Genomic DNA, 25,005 nt, shown 5'->3' on the forward strand with positions numbered 1-25,005 from the left:
CTTGTTAATACATGTTTCAGCTTCAAAATGAGGCAAATGTTAGCCAGGGTGCCGGCATAATGATATTTGTCTGATTCATGTGTTTATGTTAAATCACATCTGGGGAGGGTCCATTTTATCAGCTGTACATATAGGCAGCACATAACATATACTGGCCTTAAATTTCGGTAAAATGTATAAGCGTACTATCAGTTATAGGTGGTTGTCGCTTCATCAGACTGTACTTCACCGCTCCAATCTCATCTCTGCTTGCCTCTGCCTCTCTGTGCACAGAACACGATTGGTATTTTTTACAATTAAAAGAGGTGCATACATATCAGCATCAGTATTGGCTAAAATGAGTTTGGTAATATTGGCATATTGGATATCCAGAATAATCTAATATTGTGCATACTTAGAAAATGACTGCACCCTAAACAGATTTTCCAATTTGACTCACAGAGTCAAATCATGGCCCCTAACAATGTTTTTTATGACGTGAATAAGGACAATATGAACAAAAGTGAACTGGCCAGCAAAGAAGATGAAAAGCAAAAGTAAAGAGGTGAAAAATAGTTTGAGAATAAAGAATAAAAAAGGTTAAACTGGCAATGTTCTGCCGTGAATAATTCTGCATTGTACGTTTTTAGGGATATTTTCTGTTCTTCAGTTAATTACATATTGGGATGAATCATAATATGTTTCTCATGGCTTTTTTAATTCCTTGCAGTTTAGTCATTTTTGTTACCCTGTTGCAGATCTGAACCATGTGTTTGTAATATGTTTAATTTAGCATAGTAATATACATCCCTAAGTTGAATAGGTTTTTAGTTGTGGTGACAAGGGATACAATTTCAAATGTTTGGTCAGATACTGTAGAGCGGTGGTTCTCAAATGGTGAGGCAAGAGGCAAGTCCTTGTGAGCCTGGAGAATTTGTACAATCATTTGTTATTGCTAGAACTATACAACAGAAGATACTGTAACGTGCATTTAAGAGGCTCTTTTTAGTTGAAATAGACATGGTGTGCCCTGAGATTTTGGACATATCTTAGGTGTGCCTTGGGCTTAAAAAGGTTGAAAACCATTGCTGTAGAGTACTGTCACTCTGGAATAACTCATTCAAAAAGGCATACATGGTCTGTTAAACTTAAGTTCAAATAAATAAGCAGGTCTATATCTCATCTGTGTCCCTAAAAAGATAGCATAGATGTTTTTTGTTGTTCCAACCAAAAACCAAAGACTCTGAGTCACATCTGTGACTTTGAGGAAAGTAAACAGCTTTGACACTTTGCAGCAGTCCATGAAATTGGAACCTTATCTCCATAAATCTGATCCTCTCCTCTGACCAGGTGTGAAAGTAACCCGGGGTCCCTGAGATCAAATCGATTCTCCAGTCAAGCAGAAAGACAGCAACACTGGCAGCATCTGAGATATACGTGAGCATGACCCACAAAAGCCAACACAACAGACCAAAACACATGAAAGCAACATAGAGACAAGTGACAGTATGTGTGTGTGGTCAGCTCGAGGCATCAGGTGAGTAGTTCACCATTAATGATGTCAGAGTTAAACAGGAGTCATGAATTGTTACAGCTGTGCCAGTTGTCAGGCAAACGTTGCAGACTTTTGCTACATTTTAACAACTGTGTGCTCTCTTTATTAGGTGTGAGGATTAACACATCTATTTCCTTCCTATCAAAAAACGTGTTAGGTTAATAACCGACAGACATCTGTAAAGTAATGGCAGTGAAGATAAGCCTTAAACACACCAGCTTGATCGTATCATCACCTAAAAAATCCAGTGAACCTTCCAGGGCTGTGTTAAAACACACCCACACGTTTTTGCTATAGGAGGCTCTCAGTTTTGTTTTTAGGTCTTAGCAGCCAAAAAATGTAAACAGTGATGTAGCTAGCAGAAAATAGCAATACAGGCAACAACACTTAAAACATTTATGTTAATTTAATTTCACCCTCCACTCACGGTTAACTATGATTCAGTGCAGGAAGCACAGGGATTAAAAAAGGCTATCTTTTCAGCAGCTACGACAAAGAAGAGGAAGAATCCCACCCTCTGCTGTAATCATTTTAAAAATATTTCACTGGGTCACAACCAAAATGCAAAACACCTGCACAGATGCTTTTAATAAAATCTCCCTCAATAGCCGCAGTCTGTATAGACTCTATGTTTCACTCCATAGTCTAAATTCTTGATTCTGTATTTCCTCTGGGGAAGAGGCTGAATGGCAGTACACATCATGATGCTAATAAGGGGACATCAACGGTCCGCGTCAGGTGTAAAGCGCTACAATAAGTACCACCCAAGCAACCTCCACTTAGAGGAACTGGTGAGGATAACCCACATCCAATTACCTGTTGAATTTGTATTAGGAATGCTGAATTTTTCCAGCAGATGTTTTAAGTGACAGTTCAGAAGAAAAGGTAAAAGCCAGGTCCCATTAAAAAGGTCAGGCAAACAGAGTGTAGGCTTCTCAGGAATTCAACCTCTTTAGCCTCTGACCCACATTTACACTTTTCACCAAAAGGTTTCTCCTAGCTCTAAGGGGTCTGAAATCCTACACATATGTAAGCTAAGAGGTGGTGAAGTTATCCAACATGGATGTCTTGAAGATGGAACTATAAACAGGAAATAAATACTGTACATTTTTTTCTACCATAAAGGAGAACGTAATCCAAACGTGCAAATACTGAAGAGCTACAAAGATTTAAAAAAGGGGGCATGAATGAAACTTGAAGCACTGCTTTTACTGTTATATCAAAAAGAGCTGAAACTGTATGCTGATTTTTTTTTAACTCTTTAGTCAAAATATTAACTGTTCAGTTCTCACTTTAATTTAGGTTATGAGCAGAAAAAAACACAGTACAAACTCTGATTAGTTTGAAAAGTAAGAGAGCTAAAGATAAAAAATGCTAACAAAAAGTAATAAAAACACTTGAGTCATATGGAACCACAGAGTTATAGTTGCTGCTCAAGGCAACACAACAAAATATTTTAGAATTTCATGGACAATGTGGAATAGAGAACAACTGTCTTATAAATATCAATCACAGTGATTGTGATTAGGTTTTTCCACATGCTGAGCTCTGTGGTTGAAAAATGAAGCTAATCCAGAGGTTTAAATACCAGCAGTTCCTCGATTGTCCACGTGAGGCTGGCTGCAGAAACACAATAAGTCACATACAATGTTAATGTGCAGATTTAAATGAGAAGTAAACAGCCTTTTTCAAAAAACAATTTTGGCCAGATTAGTTCATGTCTTTATGGGAACACACTGTACTGAGGCTGAATTATTCTTTAAAATACTCATTTCAGCTCATGTTTCAGTTTAAATAAGGATATCCAGTTTTGTGAAATAAAAGCCATTGCTGATATGACTGCAAACAGGCACAGCACAGATGTTTTTAAGGAGGCTTAAGGCCTGCCTCAGCTTCAACTCTTTGGTTGACCAAAAGTTTGTTTGAGACAGCATTTTCAATATGGCAGCTTCCATGGATTGGCCCTTAGAGCTCCTTTCAGTAACCACATGACTAATGTAACTCAGACTTTGGCCAATATTTTCTACAGCCCATGTTTTTGCCATAAGCTGTGCAAATAAACAAGAAAACCAGAAAGAATAAAGAGACCAATATAATGATTACTGTAATGCCATCTCTGTGTCCTTTTATGGCCAATCAGCACTCCAAAACTCAAGCCTCTCAGCTCTCTACAAAAAAAATAAAAATAAAAAACATAATAAAACAGACCATTTTTGAAATGAGAAAACCTTAAAATCAAGAGACTGGAATGTTTAAATGCTGTGTCACCTTTGGTTAATAATGGCTTTTATAAAGTCAAAGACTTATTTCCATTCCAACAGTTTATCTGCAAAATCACTGCAGCTCAATCATTTGATTATTTTTAGCAAGAGGGTTACAATTGTACAGCTCTAGCATCTCAAGAGCAAAACTGAATGTTTCTTTTTTATTCCAGGTGGAAACTGATTATCATAATTTGAGGAACTATTGGTTTTAAAGCAAAAATCTGAATGTTTAACATTGTGTTAGAGTTTCTATTCAGGGTATTTTGTAGAAAAATCAGTGAAAATGAACTGCCTAACTCATACTAAGGGAGCTGTCAAGTAAAGATTGTTCTTTGATGTACCCAGGGTCCAAAATTATGGATTAGTCAGCATTAATTGAAATTCTGTCCATGTTTTCTTATGCTTGGATTTATCTCAAGCACTTCACAGCATAAAGCTCCCAACAGGATTTTACTAGCCATCTTAACACAACATTATAATCATTCACCAATGTGAAATAACCAACAATGGGTTCTGTCCGATGTTTAACTGCTAACTATGGCCCTCTCCCTTTCTTCTAATCAATCTATTCTTAGTGATCCAGACAAATCCACTCCAACTGGCCATTCTTTAAGTTCCCATCCACTCACTTGACCATTTCTACCCTTAAGGACCCACAATGCCCCTGCAGGGGGCCGATAAATTAAGTGTCACTCTGACATAATACACATACATTGGCCCCATCCCTGACTCCCTGTGATGTAACTACATGTCATTAAAAGAAAATGTCCAAGACTGATTCTTTGAGTTTATTTCACTCGACCCACCCTCACCCCCAGCTTTTCAGCTGGTCCCTCCCCCTCTCACAGTCACATTTAAGTTGGATTAATGGTCTCCCTGAGTCCAGATGTTACATACTGATGGAGGAGCTGGGAGGAGCTTGGCTGCTCTTATAACCTCTGCAATGGCAGAACAGTGTTCATCAAAAACCCAGTGAAACTTACATAAGATCTGTTAACACAGAAAACAACAGGTCCAATTTATGATGAGACATTAAGAATAGATAAGGTGACTTTGTTACAAAATTTATATTTTAAAGTGTCACCTTTTCTCTGAACATTTAGGTAAGCATGTACTTCAACAGTGGAACAAGCTGTCAAACTAACTTACAATTATTATGAGTTGTCACAGGAATACCAGTTCTGTACATTTACAAAATAAACAAGATTTTATGGATGACTAAGCGCATGAATATAGGATTTTATTCTGCATGTAGCATATATGCTTATAACACCATGTATGCATGTACAAAGTAAAATGTGGGGAAATTTCTATATAAATGCAATAAAAAACAGGAAACAGTGAGCTTACAGTTACGTTTCCCTTAAAGAAACAGAAAGCCATAAGCTCAACAGGTCTGCAAAGAACTGTCACCGGAGCAATGGTGCATTTAATGTCTCATTATTACGATCAGGGATTCAGGAGTATTAAGGAGCTAACGGGACGTAACAGCATAACTGCAAGACAATTCATCTCCCTATCAGACAGCCAGTACCTGACTGTCACCAATAAAATGTGATTCCCAGGCAGCTATACAGTCGGTGCACGTCGGGACATGTCGCGCCATTGAGATGATACCTTCACGAGCAGACGGCACTGTTGTTTTTCTTATGCGCCAAGTATCTGAAAACAAACATGAAAGCTGATCTGACCGATGGCCCCCACAGGTTTGATATGAAACTCATGCGTGCTGCTTATTCCTCCTTATGAATACAAATACGTTAGGTTTGCATGGTAGCAATCAGATGTAGCAGCCCCACAGATTAGTTAAAATGCAGATATTTTTGCAGTCAGTCAGAAATGATGTTGTTTTGATGAAATAAGACCTTCATGTGAGTGTTGTTTTTGGCTTTAACCTGCTGGATATACAAACAGTAACCTCACAGTCTGTCGTCCTTACAGACAGGCCCTTTCTGTCTGCTCAGACAGGAGCACCGCTAAAAAACGCAGGCACATTTCAACGCCAAAATCACCAGCGCACTGCTTATTTGTGCGGTACTTTCTCTGATCAAATGCTCTCCTAATAATTGATTTCCTGGCCTGAGGACGCTGCTGAGGTACACAATGTTAGTGGTTACAACTCTGGTAACCGCAGGCCTGTGCACAGATGCTTTGAAGGAGGAAAGAAAGTGGTCATGCTCTCTCGGATCACAATGCAAGATAACACAACAGGCTTTTCTTACCTACGGTTGCACCGTTAGGAGAGGTGATCTCCAAGCTGAGTATAAATCCCAAGTAGAACCACCTCATCGCCATCTCCAGAGCAATGCTCGGTGGCACTGCTGTTAGAAAGGAAAAGAGGAAAAGTTGGCTGGATTTCTGAAGCCTAACAACCCGATCGACCACCTCATCCGAACCCCTTCAATGGTCCGGGTGCGATTGTCCGTTCAGTTGCACCCTCAGCCCCGCACCGTGGCCGCTTCAGACGGGCTTCAGCAGAAAAGGGAGACTTGCTACAGCCCGGTAAGGCTATAGTCAATGCAGTGGCACCGTCATGTATGTTTCTAATTGATTATCGGCATTCAAACATGATGCACAGTGAAACCTCTGTCTCTCTTTGCTGGCTGGGGTCTCTCGTTGGTTCACCACACCATGCCACCAGAATCGTCCACACGTCCGAAAAGCAATGCAGCCAGCCGCCGGTTTCGTTCAGCTCATGCCGTGCCAAAATTAAAAAGAAAAATTAAAAAGTAAACGCGTTTTTCCCTTCGGAGCGCCAATGCCTCTCTGTGCTTGTGGTTGCATGAGTGGATGGTGAATCTCAAGCTCCAGCACTGTGAACGAGTCCGTGACGTAAACTCGGCTCCTCAAAAAGTGGGATAACTGAGCGGCGAGAATGGTCTGCGCATGCTCAAACACACCTCCCCTTTCTCTTATTTCATGCGCTTTTTCATGAACCGCGGAGGTGGGAGTAAGAGGCGGTGCTGCTTGCAACTGGCGCCCTGGCACCAGCCATGTTGGCTCAACAATTCAACATAATGCTGATTCTAAAAAAAATAATAATAAAATAAAAAAAAGGAATAAATATGTTACACCAATGAATAATTATGCAACGCGAACGAATGAATATACAACAATAACAAACTTTTGACTTTAAACGATGCCAAACTATGACTCAGTAAGGACCAGTTATATCTCTGCAATTAGTTATTCTTATAGAGGTGCTTGTTTGTGTACAGTTTTTTTAGGTTTAGAAGTTAAAGCTGTTAATGCGAAAATTACACTGCTGAAGAGTCAAATCACTATCAGAATACCGTCTATGCATCACATTTTTCACAAAGTCCTGAATATATATTTATAAACTTAAATTGCGTGATTTAATTGCTATCTCATTGGCTTTGTATTCGTGATGCTCTTTGTTTCTACAAGTGCAAAAACAGAGTCCAATGAGAGATTTGTTGAGCTGGCATTGCTGTGACAGACCCTCAACCTCTGCATTCTCCGTTTAATGACGCCCTCTAGTGGTAACGAAAAATACGACATGGGTAAACATTTTAATGAAACTGATGCTGAGGCATGTTCTGAAAACAAGGCATGTGCAGCCATTAAATACATGACAGAAAACATTATTATTCGCGATATAAGTGCACACTGGTTGTAACTGTCTGCTTGGCTGTGCTAAGGAAAAAAATACATTTGAACGATTTGGGGTTTAGATAAAGAAAAAATGTATAATACTTCTTTAAACCTAATTAAACAATGCTAGTAGCAATTAAAATTATTCTGAAGGTTATTTTAAGTTTTAAGGGGTTCAAATTATTGGTTCACTTCACATTATTTTGAGCGTAGAAATAAATTCTCTGTCTTGATGACTATCTGGATATCAAAAAAATTCACGACATTAAATATGGGTAGCTAAGACAAAATTACCTCTCTTAGGGAAATGTGTGAGAAAAAATCCATTAAAATGTAAGAAGAAATAGCACTAATCAAGGCAATAAAAGGCTCTTGATATATGTATGATAGCTAAACTCCAGCTCATGCAGCTTTGTCATACAGTGTGAAGATTATTCTTTGGAGACATGAATACATGGTTGGTTAGCCTCACAAACCATGAAGCCTGCAGGGGGAGCTGAATGCTTATAAATTGGATAAATGCAGCCTGACTCATTTTACTAACACTACAACAATGAATCACATTTTATGCAATATTTAGTGCATTTCATGAAGCACAATCAGTGAGTGAACTCTGAATACTGGGTAATTTGGTTAAAAAGAGAAAACAAAAATGGGCCTCTATTTCTGCTGTTTTTAAATTAAAACTGTTCTCACATTTTTTTTTCTTTCTGTAGGTCAATGGTGTAATAACGTGTGTTCCATTTTTCTGCTGACATTTACTCATAAGTACAAAAAATAACTGGCAAGTGCTCCACAGTACACAAACTGACATTACCCTTGCTGCCACTTGAGAGAAGAGAAAGTGTGTTTCAGGGCTTTTCGGTTTATAGAGTTTACCCAGAGCCTGAATCATAGGGGAGAATGTCAAGTATGTCAAGAATCTGTGAAAAACATGCCTGAAGTCTGAATATTTGTTGAATCACAGCTTATTTTCTCTGAGTATCAAAACTAAGCATGGGCAGCAAGAAAGTTAGAGGAGAATACTCTGCAAAGCACTGTGCTATTTTTTGTCTTTTCAACCAAACTATCATCCTGTTACAGTAATAACAAAATTGCTGCTACAAAAGTTCATTTGGTAAGATCATTTCTGGATATTGGCAAAGGTGTTTGCTTTTTGTTTACATTCCTGTTTGTCGAGGCTGTAAATCAACATGAGACTAGTGTCACCTCAACCTAAGAATGCCCCCTTTGTGCAAAGAGGGTTGAGCATTGTCATCCAGGAGAGACAGACACCAGCATGTTGTGCGGGAGACAGCTTGAAAGAGTGCCAGTGTAAACACTCCCAGACCACATGTTCTCCCAGGGCAGAGGGGCTGGCCTCTCTCCAGGCACATCTGCACACAATCCCCCAGCTTTTAGCGAGCCAACCCGAGGAGACAGAGCAGAGCGGGGGCAAAGGAGGGAGAGGGTGAGAGAAGAGTTCCCAGACAGAAGAGAGAGAAACCTGCTTCTCATAGCGACGGTGGTGTCAATGTGGGAAGTGATGACGTCTGAAGGGAACAATGTAAAGCAATACGCAGAGGGAGGATTCCAAGAATCTACTCCCTGCTTGCAAAGTTAATAAAAATTGTGTGTGGGAAGGCTAACCACCATCTTTGCAAATGTACATCTGTATCACACCACTAGATTCACATGCCAAGGTCTGCTTGGCAACAATCATTATCCAACCTGCCCATATCCTTGAGAAGATGGATTGCTGTATAAATCAAGCTCCCAGACTCTCACATATCCTTGCTCTGCAACTGTAGCTGTGCTTGTGTGTGAAACACATGGTGCATGTTTCAACAAATTTAACTCTAGAACATTCATTCCTTTAAAAAAAATTCCCACTAGATATCATATTGTGCCCAAATGTTGATAGAAATGTACTAGCATCCATCCATCCTTGCTAACCAGCCTATCAGGTTCTCTGCCTTTCAGTTTGCTGGTAAAGTGTTGCTTTATGCATGTTTTCACAGAGAGGTAATTACTGGGCAAGCTATGCTGACAACACCTGAGGAATGCAGAGCATGCACCAGCAGCCTGGCTCTCCTAACCCCCCATCACTCACCCCAACTCACTTCTCACCCATCTACCCCCACCCACTGGGCCTTACAGCCTACTAGCAAGGGAAAGAAACCTCAAACAAACAGAATTCTACATTAAACAGCTTGATGAACATCAATTGTGGTATACAGATTCAGTTACAATCAAATCAGTGTTATTTTACTCATCTAGTGTGCAAAACCCAATCCAAACCCACAGCTCCCAACGGGCCTCACTATTCCCGTTATTGGTAAAATCTGTGAGTGTTGGTTGGCTCAAACACTCTGCTGACTGAGTCACTCCCCAAACTGTCCTTGAGCTCGGTGGAACTCACAGCCCATCTGGCTGAAAACTTGCACACACATATCAAAACATTGCATAGATTTTAACAGGGGGGAGTGAGCAACTTTGGGTGACCCAAATATGATTGAAAAACATTTCAGTCCAGGGGAAAAGCATCAATATCTGGCTGGAAAGAATGATGGCAATGCAGAATAATGTTCTTTTTATGCAAACAAAACCAATGCATCAAGTTTTGACATTGTGCAAATGCATGTGTGTGGGAGACAGAGAGATAGAGGGAGAAAAAGAGAGGGAGATAGAGATTATGAATTCAGCTGAGCCTCTCCCGTCTGTCTGACTAGAACGTCATGATGAAATCAGGATGAAATCCCTTGTGCATGTAGATCAACATAAGGCCTGTCCTCTGTCTTTCTGTGCCGCAAAATTCTGCAGATGTAGATGTGTTTTGCAAAAGCCATAGCTAGAAAATACACACAGTATGGCTGAGTGAACAATTGCATATGTTTTCTAGACACATGAGGGCCAATCAGTCAGGGTACGCAAAACAAGGCAAAAGGGTCAGGGGACTTAGTTGCCAAGCAACTTCTGTTGATACAAACAATTATTTTCTTGTATGGTAGGCGCAGTCAAAAGCAGGAAAATTAGTTATAAGACAGGTTACAAAATAATTTATCGAGAGTTGATTGTAAATTTATACAGCCCCAGAGAAATAAAACATTATATAAATGTTTGAGACAAAAGCACAACGAAAGGTTGTTCTTCACTTTGTTAAACTCTTTAATATTTTTGGGTTGTAATTTACCAGGGTGATGATTAAAAAAATAAGGATTAGACACTTGTGAATAGTAAACAAAATAAGTGTGTGCTTAATAGTTTCCTGTATCTTTTCCTGTGCCATGTATTCTATAACAGGGGACCAGGTCAATTTTTGGACCCTTTGTGCCAAAGGTTTTTTTTTTTCTTCACTTTTTATTTCATTTTTGTTTTTTTCTGCAGATGAACCTCTCTGTGGGAACAGGACATTACTCTAAAAACTTGAAACTATGCAAATCTGAAACTCCACTAGTAAATCAGACAGGAAAAGGGGGTGTCCATCGTCATCCTGGATTATGTTTCATGTGCCAAATTTAATGAAACGGACAGAAAATGGGGAGACATTTCTAAGCTACAATATGATGATATACCATTTTACACTAGAGCAGTCCATCTAAACAATATCAACTGTTGAGCCACTTTAGCTAACATAAATGTTTCTCTTTTTAGGTCATGTTCAACCATTTCAGATGTGTAGCCAATACTATTAGACAGCAGCTTAAGTGTTAATGAACTCAAAAGATAACTTTTGGTTATGCTTTCGTTGTTTATCCTTTATTTTAGCTGGCCTTTTTGTTTGTTCAGCCATTGTTTTTAGCAAACTATAAACGTAAACTAAAACGTTTCAATGTGCTTTTTAAAAACAAACATCTCAATGATTCAACAGTTCTCATACGTTTAAGGTGACAATACAAAGCCTAAGTACTCATAAACATTAAACAGTGCTGCACTCAATATCATTACATCGTGATGTCTAGTAGGCAAAGTTGGAGCCACATCAGCAATTGGGGAGGCTTTTTAACTGAAATGATGAGGACTAAAGTAGAGCAGACTACAAACAAAGTTCTATTAAATTATTAAGAGAAGGAGTGATGAACATGTGTTGGAATTTTCAAAACTTTTACATTATTTTTAAAAAACTTTAAAGGTGTTATTAAGAATGTTTGTTGGTAACTATAAGTAATTGTACTTGGTCTAAAAAGTAGACAAGTGCTTGCCTGATTGTAGACAATAATTCATTGTTTCTTTGTGCTGTTTTTGTTTCTGTTGGGAATATCTTCGTTAGCCTCAAGTTTTTATTGAATCAAATCATAATCATTCCTTCTTTCTCAACAACCTGAGACCGCACTGACCGTGGGTCTTCAAAGCCCTGAGAGATAACTCTGATTAGCACTGGTAGAGAAATGTCCATTTGTGGTATTCGCTCTTGAGTAAAAGTTGTTATAGCCTGCATTAATGGTTGCAGGGGGCTTTTGGAAACGTTGACATGTAGCCAGATATAACACATAAGCCTACAGTCAGAGTATAATGTGCATAGAGAGCTGGGGAGAGCGTCTCCAATCACTACCGCTGTTCCTGGCTGAATTCCCCTGGCTGACGTCAGCTGACTGCCTCAGCTCTCCGCTCCTCCGGACACAGCGCCGCGTAAAAATGCTGCTCTCTGTGCCGCCAAGGACAGGAATCAACCCATACAACAGCTTCACCGGCAAAAACAGCAAAAGGGTAAATAACAACACCACAGCCTACTTCTGTGCTCTCTTTCAGACTAATTTCTCGATGCGGTGTAGTGTTCGAGCTCAGCCTCTTCAGTTAAAAGCTGCTCGGCTGTTTAAGCTGCAGTGTCCTTGAAAGTAGATCACAGGCGACGTTTAAACTCTATTACTCGCTGTTACAACCGTAGCTGTCGGCTTTTGATGCTGTTGTTAACAGTGCTACTAACTACCAACGAGGCCCGTTACATTGTTGCCTGTATATTACTACAGTTTGCTTTCGCTTTTTTCCCCGTCGCTGATCTCTTCCTCTTTCTAGCCTGTACAGAGAAGAGCTTTACGAATGTGCTCTTGATTTCCATAAGATTAAAAGAAAAATCATGATCAGCTCTACTTTTGTTATTTCATGGTTATGTAATTAACGGTGCCTTTGCTTAGGTAAGGCTTTCATTGAATAAACGGCAAGTTAACAAAGTTTTTTTTCCTCTTTTACGCGTACCGATATGCCCCACCCCTTCAGTCCTACTAATGACGAGTGAAAGGGTTTGCATAAAGAGTAAAGTTACAGAGCCCGTGTAATAAGTCTAAAGTACATGCTATATATTTGGATCTTTGTGCATCTCAGTGATGGAGCATTGACAACAGAGCCGGAGCAAACCACAAGGTCCAGTATTGATTAGCTTGTCTGCTCATATGAATTATTCATGGAGTGACACTGTTATCCATTTCAGCCAGTCTTTCTGTGAAGACTATATGGATTTTTGTGTGTTTTCAATTTTGGGATATTTCAGTGTAACTGCATTTAGACAGGACTGCTTTTAACATCTGTATAACTGTGTCATGTTTGGATGTGGAGCTTTCTGGGTGTTTATTCTTGAAGATTTCATGGCAGAATATCCCTTTAAACTGATGCAGATTAAGTGTGACTGGAATGGGAAATGAAGTATGGTGATGCCTACGTCTCAGCATTACTTGAGTCGCGTTTGAACTAAGCTGAAATCAAATACCTACCCCTCCTTGCCCTGTGTTATTCCCTTCCCTGCCTCACGGCTGGCAGGAATTCAGATTGCTCAGATTAATGACCTGGAATTCCTGGAATCCTGGATTGAGACAATGTGCTAACTTCAAGGAGAGTTCTGCAAACCCAAACCTTTCCTTGAAAGAACACATACACACTTTCTGTACACATTTCACATTGTGGGAGCACCAAAGTCACACAGAGAAAAGACTTGTAAATCCACATCAAGTGGTAACCCCTGGTCTGTGTCTTTTACTACGAGAAAAAGGGCGGAGAAAAGAAAGGATTAAGAGACACCCCCTCTCCCGTTCCTCTGCTTTCGATTAACTCCCCCTCTCTTTTTTTCTCTCCCCTGTGTTTCACATACCTTGATTTCTTGTCTGTCAGTGGTGCAGTTCACATGGAGAGAGGAGACTGAACAGTCCTCCTTGCTGATAAATCCCATGTCCTCAGAATTTACTTTCTGCTCCTCTCAGTGTGCTAGATACCTGTTGAAAACAGACTTCTTTAAGAGCATGTGAAGATCTTTGCTTTTTTCTTTCAAATGAAAGTGGATTAAGAGAGGAGACGGAATACGAGGCTCACCTTTTAGTCAAAGGACACCAAGGATTTTCATCTCTCATCAGTTTTTTTTCCCAACATTGATCTGTTTTTTTTTTTAATTATTATTTGAATCAAGCTGCATTTTTTTGGAGTGACATTATGATCTTTTCTACAGTGCCCTTTAAAGTGTCTTTAGCAAAGCAGGTATGGATCATCCTTTAAGATTTTTAATCCCGTATGTCATGTATTTGCCATAATTTAACTGTTGTAGAGTATTAAGTATAGCTGTGTGTATTCCAGCAAAATGAAGATTATTTAAAATGTTTATTAGTTCACCTTTGAATTCTTACAACATGGTAATAGAAAGCATTGATTTCTCAATAAGACATAAAACAAAAATTCTATTTGGGTCTGATGCAAGCAGTTCATATATTTTCAAAACGAGGAAAGTTATTTACCTTGGTAGACAAGCATAAGCTTGTCTTGGGATGAAAGTAATTAAACTTGAGAACCAAATTGGATGACCTTAAGCAGATTTTGCAAGTTTACTCTAACATCAGTGGTAGCACTAGCATAGAGACTGGTCTTGCCAGAGAGAGATACAGCATCTAATATCGGCAGTCGGGTTCATATCTTTTCTGTTATTACTGAGTTAAAAGCATACACTTTGCACTCGTTGTTCTCCCTCGGATGAAAAAGTCCTTGAGTCCCCTACGCTCCCTGCAGGCATCACCTCTGCTCCCTCCAACTGTAATCACCTCATCAGTCTTCAGCTGCTGTCTGCTGCACTCGCTTTCTCCGCAACATGCTGTGGGCCCCTAACTGCAGTTATGCCTTTTACTCAGCTGTAATGATAAGGCAGAAAACTGATTTATTTTTCTGCGACTGTAACTGCTACTCTAAAAGTAATGGGAGAGTGAGGAATATGCATTTCAGACTTCTTTGTACAGAAAGAATTGTTGGAGTAAGGTGTCCAAAATCAGCTTAACATTACATGTCATTGTCAGGATAGGAAAAATGTATCATGCAATTTTTTATGTAATTTTCAAAGGAGAATTTTATTTGCAGAACTGTGAAGCCTCCAACAATGTAGATTAGTTTAATGAGGACTTCTCGAACTTTAATCTTACTCCCAAAACATAACTCTCCTTTCATAAACAAGTCTTTTCAATTGAAAGGAGAGAAACGTAAACGTCTGTACTGCAGAGGAATGCAAAGAATGCTTAGGGATAGCACTGTGATGGATGCAAGGAACTGTTGAAAAATGATATGTCGGCAGCTTTGGACTGAAAAGTAAAAAGGAGGAAGGAAATCAGTTACATGCCAAGAGGTCAGGATTTGGGAACAAACCTTGTGCACAGACAAATGATACCTGTGATTTCCAGTCATGGACATTTAAAACTCTCACTGTCACGCTGCCTGACTTTTGCTTTGTTTTGCATTTCTGTTATTCTGCATCAATATTTGCATGTGTTTGCATAGGCACATCAGGCATTACCTTACATGGGTGGTAAAACACCTGGCGCTGGGGCAGATGGGGAGTAGGTGTGGATGTGACTCACTGCCATCCTTCTCTCAAAAGGAGCCTAGCAGAGCGATCTTAATGAGACACTACCTTCTGACTTGAGAGCACATGAGAGGGATTAGCATTTTCCGCTAACAAGCTCAGATCCCAATTAGACAGGCCTCACTAGCTAGGCTTGGGCCCAGGCTCAGTCTCCCGTCAGATCCTATCTCCCCAGGCCTCTGCAGGTGCATCCCTCCTGATAGTGTGTGCGGGCCACCAAAAGTGAAGGCAAGGGAGAGCAGAGGAAAAGGCTGTGATTTAAAAAACAGTGAACTATTACTGCCATAGAAGAGAAATAGAGATTAGAGAAAATTCTTAAAATAAGGAGACTGCTTGAGTCACAGTGATTTTCTAAGCATTACTGATAGTGTACATAGAGTTAGTTCTGAAGTTCCCATAACAATTCTAAAACATGTGGCAGATGAAAAATGTGGATACAATGAAGCTGGATAGTGTGTGGATACAATAATGCTTTCAACAACTGCACTACTGCTACACATGACAGCTGTGAAAGTAAGTTGCCATATTACTTTTAAATAAAAGTTTTAAAAAGAAGACATCTTATTGTCCAATCTTTTAACATGTTAAGTAAGTGAGTGAGTTTATTTCTTTTAGCATTTGAATTCAAATCCAATGAAATACATAGATTTACCTTCAACACAAACAAAATACAATGCAGGATTGGGAAAACAAAACAATTTCAGCTGGGCAGCCTTTAAACTACATGGTTTGAGTAACATCAAACCACCTCAGAACAAACAAACTTTCAAACATCTTATACATAAATAAAACACAATAAAGTTCCATAGCAATAATCCAAGAAAACACATCCAGGAGTCTCAGTAATTTCATCATGACTCTTCTTCATACCTGATCTTTATATTTTTTCCATCACTTTATTTCCAACAGTTTTTTAGATAAGGTAATTGGACAACACATTTTTAATTTGTTGTTCCACAAGTTAACCCCTCTAGCAGAAACTTATCTCATCTTTATATTTGTTCTTGTCTGAGTTATTATTATTTTTTAAACTGGTCCTTCACGGTTCATACAGACTCTCTCTGGCCTAAAACAGCCTCTGAATACTGCAGCAATTTAAGTTATTATGTCCTGTATGCATTATTTGTTCTGTTTTCCATTTAAGTAAAACATTAAATTTCAGGTCACTCACATCGCTAAACAATGCCTTAGTCAGTTGAAGGAAGTTTGATTTAATTATAATTCCCATATATCTTTTTTCTGGAACGTAATAGGATGTGTGTTGGTTGGTATGTTACCCCGTATCTCTGCACGGTAAGTCATATATGGAAGTAACAGAGAACAAGAAAGTGTATTTAAGGATTTCTGAATAAGTACATCCTTTGTTTTATAAAATATTGCAGTGCTTTTTGACATTATTTATGTGGGCTTCCAGCAAAGTTTATCATCAATTATCACACAAAGAAAATTGTTTTCATACACTCTTTTAACCAGATTTTTACTTTTCAGTTTGCCAACAATCACAAACTTTGTTTTGTTCAATTCTGTGATACCTTACTGTCAAATTTCAAAATCTTCTTTTTTTTTGCTTTATCTAGGAGCTGTTCTTCATTTTTACCAGACTAGTTTTGGGCCATGTCATGAGCAAATAACATTTTAACAGTTTAGAAACATTGCAAATATCGTTGATATACAGAATGAATAATATGGGTTAGGGCTGGGCGATTATGGCAAAAATCAAAATCATGATTAATTTGGCTTTTTACCTCGATTACGATTAATGAATGATTATTCCACCGCCAACGTCTGACTCCGTTTGTTCTGTAAATATTTGTATAATTTTAAAACAAACAATTCATGGTTATTTATTGAGACAACTGAAATCAAAATACACAGCTGAAATGAAACTACCTGGCTGCCTGTCACTTGACTACACAGCCAGTAGTTTGTTTTTAAGGGGGTGGTGCATAAGTAGAGAGAGATATTACAAGGAAAAAACTGAAATAATTGACATGGCAGGTTTTCTTCAGTTATAGGCTCTAAATGTTGGTTTCAATTAATTGCCCAGCTGATATGGGGCCTACAACAGACCCCTGAGGAACCCCGTAAGTGACATTCAACAAATCTGATTTTATATTGTTAAGTTGCACATATTGGTCATCAAGGTAACTTTTCATCCACTTGTATGTTGTGCTTGGTTTTATGAGAAGAGGTTTAATGTAAATACAGTAGTATACCGGTTAAGGTTTTAAAAGCATTATATCAGGGATTACACCATGCTTTGCAAACCAAGCATCCCTTAAAACCATGTTGTCTCCTCCACGAGTTATTTACTTGACTCTAAGTACAGTTTTAAAACTTTTCAGCAAAGTTAACTAACTTTAAACCAATTATAAATTAGAATTTGTGTTATTCTGATTGCAGCTTGCCTTCTAGCTTAACTGTTAGCTTAATATATTTTTACCTTTATTTACCTTTGCAACTTGTGCAGGATGCCAACGTTTGGAGTCCGTTAAAAGTTATTAAAAAAATGTTTGATATCCGCCTACAATGGTACAACTTGTAACAAATGGTAATGTGTTTTGCCAGAGCTCTAATCTGTGATTGGCTGTTGTTAGTGTATGGTGGTTAGTTTTCATTTAAGCCCTTTTAGTGGACAAATTTTCTGCTCTATGTGTGTTCACTAACTAGTATCCTCTGGTGTGCCTGCCGTGTTTGAGACCACAATTCAAGCTGTTAAAACGCATATGAAAATTCAAATGTTTTTTAATCTTGTTACATGTCAGTCTCCCTCACAGTTCTGGAGAGGCATCTGGCTGCAGACCTCGAAATTAGCATACAGTGTACCCAGAAGTCAGAAAGGATCCTCATAATAGAGAAGAGGTCACAATTAGCTTGGTTCTAGCAGTCTTTTGACAACTCCCGCTCTGTTAATGAGCTGGTGCTCCAGTGCTGACCTTATGGTGTTCAACAAGCCATCCCATTGTTCCCTGGGGCTGAGCCTGCTGACCCTAACTAATCAAACAGTTCCTCCTCCACCAGCACTGTGAGCAGGGCAACACAAAGGCAAGCCCAGCTGACCTTTACATCCATAGCAATTGAATAGTGTATTAGGAATCATCATACATATTTTCTGAACTTTTTAAGCTCTTACAAAATTCAATAAGGCCCATTCATCTGTCTTTTAAATGCTCTGTATGTCGGTGCATTTTTATTCATTTTTTTCAAGCATGCATTTAAATGAACCAGGTCTCTGCAGCCTGCTTTTTCATGAGCTTTTCTTTGCATTTTTTTTTATTACAAATGAACATAAAAGTAATAACTCACAGTATTGAATTAATCTTTTCATATAGATACAATCCTGTGAGAAGCTATGTCACATGTGACACATCTGACCTAGGTCAGTTAATCCAAATAGGAGTTCTGGGACACCATAAAAAGAGAATAGTGGTGAATTAAATTTGTCTTTTTCTTCCCAAAGCACGAATAAAATCAATCTGGAAAAGCCAATATAAACATTTATTTCCAGAAACACGGCCCCAGTTGCAAATGATAATCTACAGATCTCTCTGTGAACAATTTTGTCTGGAAACATTTCAAAAACTCCCAATGAAAACTGTTTGCCAAACCCCTTCCAGCTTAGAAATACAGCATAATAGCCTTTCTCGTTGCAGCATGGAGGTCAGCTACATTCATTGAAGCCAGATTTAATGTTAAGTGCTTTGTTCTTACTTTTATAAATGGGTTCAGTTGCCAGCACAGAATACACAAAGTACAGTTTTCATGTACACTATGAGAATTTACAGTTTACATCTTTGCCAAAAACAGCATTTCTCTGAAGTTCAGTATCATTCAGGAGTAGGTTGGTTTAAATTGCTTTCTTAAATACAGTATAATGAAAGTAAGATTTCAGGTGCGTGCAAACAATCTGTAATAGATCTTCACGATAATCAGTAACGCATGTATGATTACACACACATAGCCATGATTCTGTGCCCCAGCCTTCTCTAAAACAAGAAAAATACTTTTGCAGGCAACATTTTACCAGAAAGGCAAAGGTGAGATTGTGCAGGCTGATAGTGAATATTGACTTGTAGAGCTAGCATTTATTTATCTCCTGAACAAACAGGGGGGGAACAGGTAGGCTGAATTGCTGCTTGCAGAGGAGTTTGATTAATTGTATCAGTAAATGTTTGTTTAGTGTCTATGCTCCCTTGTTCTTGGTGATTTTACGGTTCCAATCACAGCTTGACAGGGCACATTCACTGCCTGTAGCACATTGTCTACACATTCACTTGCAGGCAAAGATGCTATCTGTGTGTTTATATAACCTTTTCATTTGAGTATGTGCACATTCTGCTCATGCTGCAATCTCACAACAACTTACCTTGTATCTTTATCAAACTACTTTATTATAGACTATGTTTGTATATTTCAGTCATTTAGTTTGTAGACATTAAAATGGGTTGGTATATTTGTATTATAAATCCATCTGTTTTTTTTAAATGATATAATAAGTTTTCCCCTCTTTCATGGCTAGGTTTATTTTGGACAGGGCAAATATGGCGCCCTATAACGTCACAGAGCTCTGGGGAATTAACCTGCCCCCCTCTACTACTACAACTACATAAAATCACTGTGCAGCAAATCTTAATAGTCTGCTATTTTGATGTCACTGTCTTCAATGAAAATTAATGGCCAGCTTAATGTTGGTGTATATTGTGAGGTAAATTTGCCAAATCTATCAGCTACAGCTCCCTACAGGTCATTAAAAGCATCATAACAGAGAAATTTGTGACAGAACACAAAACATCTTACCTGCTGAAGGTGTGTTAAAATCCACATTTCACTTGCCTGTAGTCCTGGATGATTAAAGGAAGCAGACTGTGGCTTTGTCTCGCTCAAAGCAGCAATAGTTCAATCCCTCCTGTCTGTTAGTGTTGTGATGCTAAAGTTTAGTAAAATATCTATTGACAGTCCATTTCTCATTCGGGTTGTGGCATTTTTTTTTATTTGAGAGGATCTTATTTCTTTTGACTGGGCGTGGCTTTGGCACATTCAACTGACATCCTCACAGCATCCTAGAGCAGATATTACTACTGCATTTTTACGATTTTTAGCTAAATTTGATAAACTTAGAGATGTTTTTCATTACTGAAATTTGGCCTGGTGGTTCATAACACAGTAACCTGTCATACAACAAACCAAAATTACAGAATTTTTCATCAGTTTACAGGGACTTAAAGAAAAACACATTTATGAGCACACTGGTCACTCATTAGTCACCAACTCTATTCCTAAATATGTCTTGCTGTAATCACTCATCAGCTCACCCTTAGGCCTGATTTATACTTCAGTATTTAATCTGCCTTATAGGTGCATGTAGCCCTGAAGCCTATGTGGAAGTCTGTGCATGCAGTTGACATTCAACTTCTTGAAAATGTGACTATGCATCAAAACAACGCAGACCACAAGCTATGTGATTGATCCGCTGGGTAGCACTGCTGGTGATGAACTAATGTGCCATAACTACTTGCTGACATCTGAAAATTGCATAAGTGCATTTCCTCATCCATGTCTCTCACTGGGTGAACAAGAATGCAACATTTTCCCAAGCATGCTTGGTTTCGGTCACTAAGATCTCATTTACAAAAATAAGCAAGGAGTAGGCAGATTATTGCAGAGCTATGCGGATGTACCAGCCAAGAAGTATGTGGTGCTCATGACAGCATAGGCAACTTTGGGTGTTGATTTAGTGCTGAAGTACAAACCAGGCTTGACGTCATGCAGAACATTTGCGAGAGGTTTGCAGAAAAAAAAAATCTTTATCTGAATCAGGCACCATTGCTTGTTTTCCTGGCTCATTGTTACACCTAAAAGCCTGATTTGTTGTTTTTTTTGTAGTTACACATTTAATTCCATATATATCAAGAATGATCTTTTCCTGTACATTTTTAAAGTCCAAAACATAATCATGCCTTCTCCTTGCTCTGCAGCAGACGTATGTGTCCTCCTCCAACCATCACATGGCTCCCCCAAGCCCCAACAACAACAACAGTAACAACTCTGCCTCCAACTCCATCAGCAACAGCAGCAGCAGCAGCAGCAATGGGGGAGAGCAGCTGAGCAAAACCAACCTTTACATCCGCGGCCTCCATCCAGGGACCACAGACCAGGATCTGGTCAAACTCTGTCAGCCGTAAGTCACCCAAAAGCCAATAGATCTAACCTCTGCATGTACACCCCATTAATTTCTCTCTGGTTGCCCGCTGCTCACATGAAACAGGTTGCTGTCACAGACTAAAGAAAGAAGGAGGGGGGTGATGGGTGGTTGAATTAAGAGTTGCATGCCGACATCCTTACATACAGCTGGCTTTAGCAGGTATTTTGGAGTCATAAAAGAAGGCCATGTATTCATCCTTTTTTTAAAGGGCTTTCATTTAGAAGCCATATGGAAAAAACAGCATTTGACTGAAGTCTTCAGTTTGGCACAGCACAAGCACATACTTTCCAAAAACTAGGTACAGAATGTTTAGTCTTTCTTTAGTCTCCTCCTTCATGCACACTCACTCCCTCTTTCACTTTTAGGAGTTATTGCTCAAATGTGCTTTATCCTTGTAGGTTATCATCATAGAGTTTGATGACACCATGCTATACTAACACAAAGTCAGACTCTGAACTATAAATACCACTCTATGTGGCTCATCAGCTGGAGTGTGACTCCTTGTTGTGGGCACTGTGTAGTCAGACATCAAACAGCAGCATCGTCCAATTCATCTAATATGTTAGCAAGGGCCTCAGTGGAAGACATCAAAACAAGCAAGGCCGAGACGAATGATCTGGATTCACTTAATTGAATTCTGGAGCCTGGTGATGAGGACCACAAGAGCAGAGTGGGCGAGAAAAAAAAGGAGGGAACAGGGGGTTGGAGCAATTGAAAAACGGAGGGAGTGAGGGAGGGAGAGGCCTGCTATTTTACAGCTGTCTGGAAGATATGGCTCACATGAGGCTGCCCAACCCTACAGGAAACAGCGAGCCCAGGGGAAAGGGAAAGACAAACAAGGGCAATGGCATGAAGAGGAGGAGGAGGGGGGATAAAGGGGTGGATGGACAGAATCAGAGGGGGGAGGAGTGAATGGAGTTCAGGGTTTGTGTGTCAGGTGGTGTTTCTGTGGGGGGAGTTCTCGTATTTCTGCTTTTGCAGAGCAGATAAAATCACTGCATGAAATTTGCCTTTTAGCAGAGCACATCAAGGCTGATGTTATTCTCAGTTAAACTTCACAAAGAGAGGAAACAGAATCCAATAACAGGGAATGCATGTGTCGATAAAGATGTAAAACAGTAGGGAAGGCAGTTCAGGGAGAGAATCTGACTTGTTTAACTCAAGTTTAAACAGTAAATGTGTGCAGAGAGTCAGGCACTTCCCCTCCCCCACTCTCAGAGTAGCAGTATGCAGCTCTGAGATGTACTGTTAGGAGTGCGGGATGAGAGGAGGGGATGGGGGTTGGTTCTCCATCTCCCCAGCCCCTGCAGTTGTCTCTCTGGGTGCCTCACTGCCGCTCTGGTTCCTGCCCCGCTCCGTCTCTGGTGGTTGGCCATGGATGGACATTGGGCTGTTCTGTGCTGTGCTCTCTCACACATGGCTGAATCTGTAACCCCACTTTTCGCTCTACATCACATAGTCTGAGACCTCTGAGCGCTGTTAAGTAAATAAGTAGTATCAGTTGTGTAAGGAGAGAATGCTTCAACCATAGCGGTAAGTTTTAATTTTGTTATAATGTGAAGTTGTAGAGCAGTAGGATTGCTGCACTCCCACAGTGATAATGTATATGAAGATATAGGAGGTCAGTGCTAGCATTGCAATGCAATCCAATTGGTGGCATCCTATGGCTCAGAATCACAAATACACCATAAAATAGTAATGATATATAATGGTCAAATGCATAATACAACAGAGCTTCAGCTAACCAACAATATATGGATTCAATCTGGATATAAGGAAATCTGTTTTTAAATTAGAATATCTGCATGTATTCTGAAATGTCAATTAAAACACTTCAGTCATTTTGACACATTTCAAAGTTAATTTCTGACCTACAAAGGGAAATGTAATCTTTTTGATTTTGATTCTGCAAGTGCTTTTATGAAGCTTCAGTGTCATTTACATTAATTCTGCAGGGACATATTATTAGTGTCCGTTTGCCAATTTATATTGTCTTACCACAGTGTGGGAGCGTGAGAGGTACAACTTGTAACTAAGCAGCCTAAGCTCCACATAACCACACATTCAGACACAAACATAAAGCGCTGTTTCACCCAAGCCTACTTAAGTGTCCACTGGAAGCAGGCCGCAAAAACTATTAGGGTGCACTCACACCAGGCAATCAATACCATCGTTAAGCACATTTGACCAGTAAAGTCCAGTTTGTTTGAGTAGTTTGAGTGCACTGCACTGCACTCGAGTACAGTACACTTTTGGTTTTGCCACAGATGGAGGAGGTGGGCTTCAGCATGATATGGTTGTTCATGCTTTTGCACAGGTGTCCACTTTGGACACAACAGCAGTCATTTAAAACAATGCTGGAGTGTTAGAGAGCCTTATCTGACCAAAATGCCTAAAAATAAGCCACAGAGTTAGTTATGTTGCAGTCATGCCCTCTGTGTTGTTCTTTAATGTGTACCTTTTATAAACAAAAACTCTACATGTGCAGTATTACAACATGAAAAATATGGACAAGAAGTAACTGAGTTCAGGACTTGTTAGGGCTAGAGCAGAGTGAAGGGAAGGGGCACGATGTGAATCACTATAGTAACAAGCAACTGGGCATAGTGTAAGTACATCTCAAATCACTATTAGAATCAATAGGAAAAATTCTAAAATAGACGTGTTTACATTCTGTTTAAGTGATCTTGTTTTTGGCTGACCGCTGAGGTCAGCCCTACACATGGCAATGTCTGTGTCTGAGTAAGTAAGTCAGTCAGTAAGTAACTGAGTGAGTGACGCTAATTTATAAGCCTTATAATACAGAGTTGCGTTTGCTTGTACTGAATGCTGGCAGTGATGGCTGCCTCCACTGTGTTTACTAGAGCCATACATACAGAGTTGCACTATAGGTGGGGTTTATGTGTGCCGAAAGCCCTCTAATGGCTGCCTCCACTGCTCTAAATACTCAGATATAGCTGTAGCATGGTCTCTGTTTAACCAGAACTGGGTCACATTTCTGTATGACAAAGAATAATAAGAACTCTAAAAGCTTTTCAAGTTGGGAAAGAGGTTTTCACTCCTCTTCTGACCTGCTTTGGCATGACTATGTGATAGCTGAGGGGGAACAGGTAACTTGTTGTGTAAATGCTTGTATACACAATGGCTCCTTGGAGCTTTTAGCTCTGAATTGGTTACAGCAGCACTTAGTAAAAACTAGACATTTCTTTACTAAAACAAGTGAAGACAGCAACAGTAAAAGCTTTCAGTGACAGAAAGGTTGTTTTTGCTCTTCTGCCAAACTGCTTCAGTGTGAGTGGGTGATAGTTAAAGGGAGAAAGGGTTACTTGTTGTGCTTGTATACAATGTCTGCTAGCTGAACATTAGCTCGGCCTTAGCAAAACCAACACATTTCTTCATCACAGCACTGAGAGCAACATGGAAAGCTTTCTGCAACAGAAAACAATGATGTGGCGTTAGCTGTTAGCTTGGATGTCTGATGTCTGTCTCTATCAGTGAAGTATGACATATGTCTCTGTAGTGTTTCATATGTAGAAGAGCTTTATTAAGAGGAGAGACAGAGAGAGAGAGGACAGCATGTAGCTATGTA

The 25,005-nt window shown here is 39.4% G+C and overlaps 2 protein-coding genes across 2 annotated transcripts in view; one reads left to right on the forward strand and one right to left on the reverse strand.

Moving 5' to 3' along the window:
* The window catches only part of lrp1ab (low density lipoprotein receptor-related protein 1Ab), a 122,755-nt gene extending 116,128 nt beyond the window's left edge, over nt 1-6,627 (reverse strand). The window contains exon 1 of the mRNA XM_041798471.1: nt 6,021-6,627. Coding sequence (XP_041654405.1) covers nt 6,021-6,093 — 73 coding nt within the window. The 5' untranslated portion in view covers nt 6,094-6,627. The remainder of the gene's footprint in view (nt 1-6,020) is intronic.
* A 5,349-nt stretch (nt 6,628-11,976) lies between these two features.
* rbms2b (RNA binding motif, single stranded interacting protein 2b) overlaps nt 11,977-25,005 on the forward strand; it is a 32,680-nt gene continuing 19,651 nt past the window's right edge. Inside the window, exons 1-2 of the mRNA XM_041799329.1 lie at nt 11,977-12,099; nt 21,190-21,392. Of these exons, the coding sequence (XP_041655263.1) occupies nt 12,028-12,099; nt 21,190-21,392 (275 nt within the window). The 5' untranslated portion in view covers nt 11,977-12,027. The remainder of the gene's footprint in view (nt 12,100-21,189; nt 21,393-25,005) is intronic.

Source organism: Cheilinus undulatus, linkage group 11, assembly GCF_018320785.1.
Source record: "Cheilinus undulatus linkage group 11, ASM1832078v1, whole genome shotgun sequence".
Classification (NCBI taxonomy): domain Eukaryota; kingdom Metazoa; phylum Chordata; class Actinopteri; order Labriformes; family Labridae; genus Cheilinus; species Cheilinus undulatus.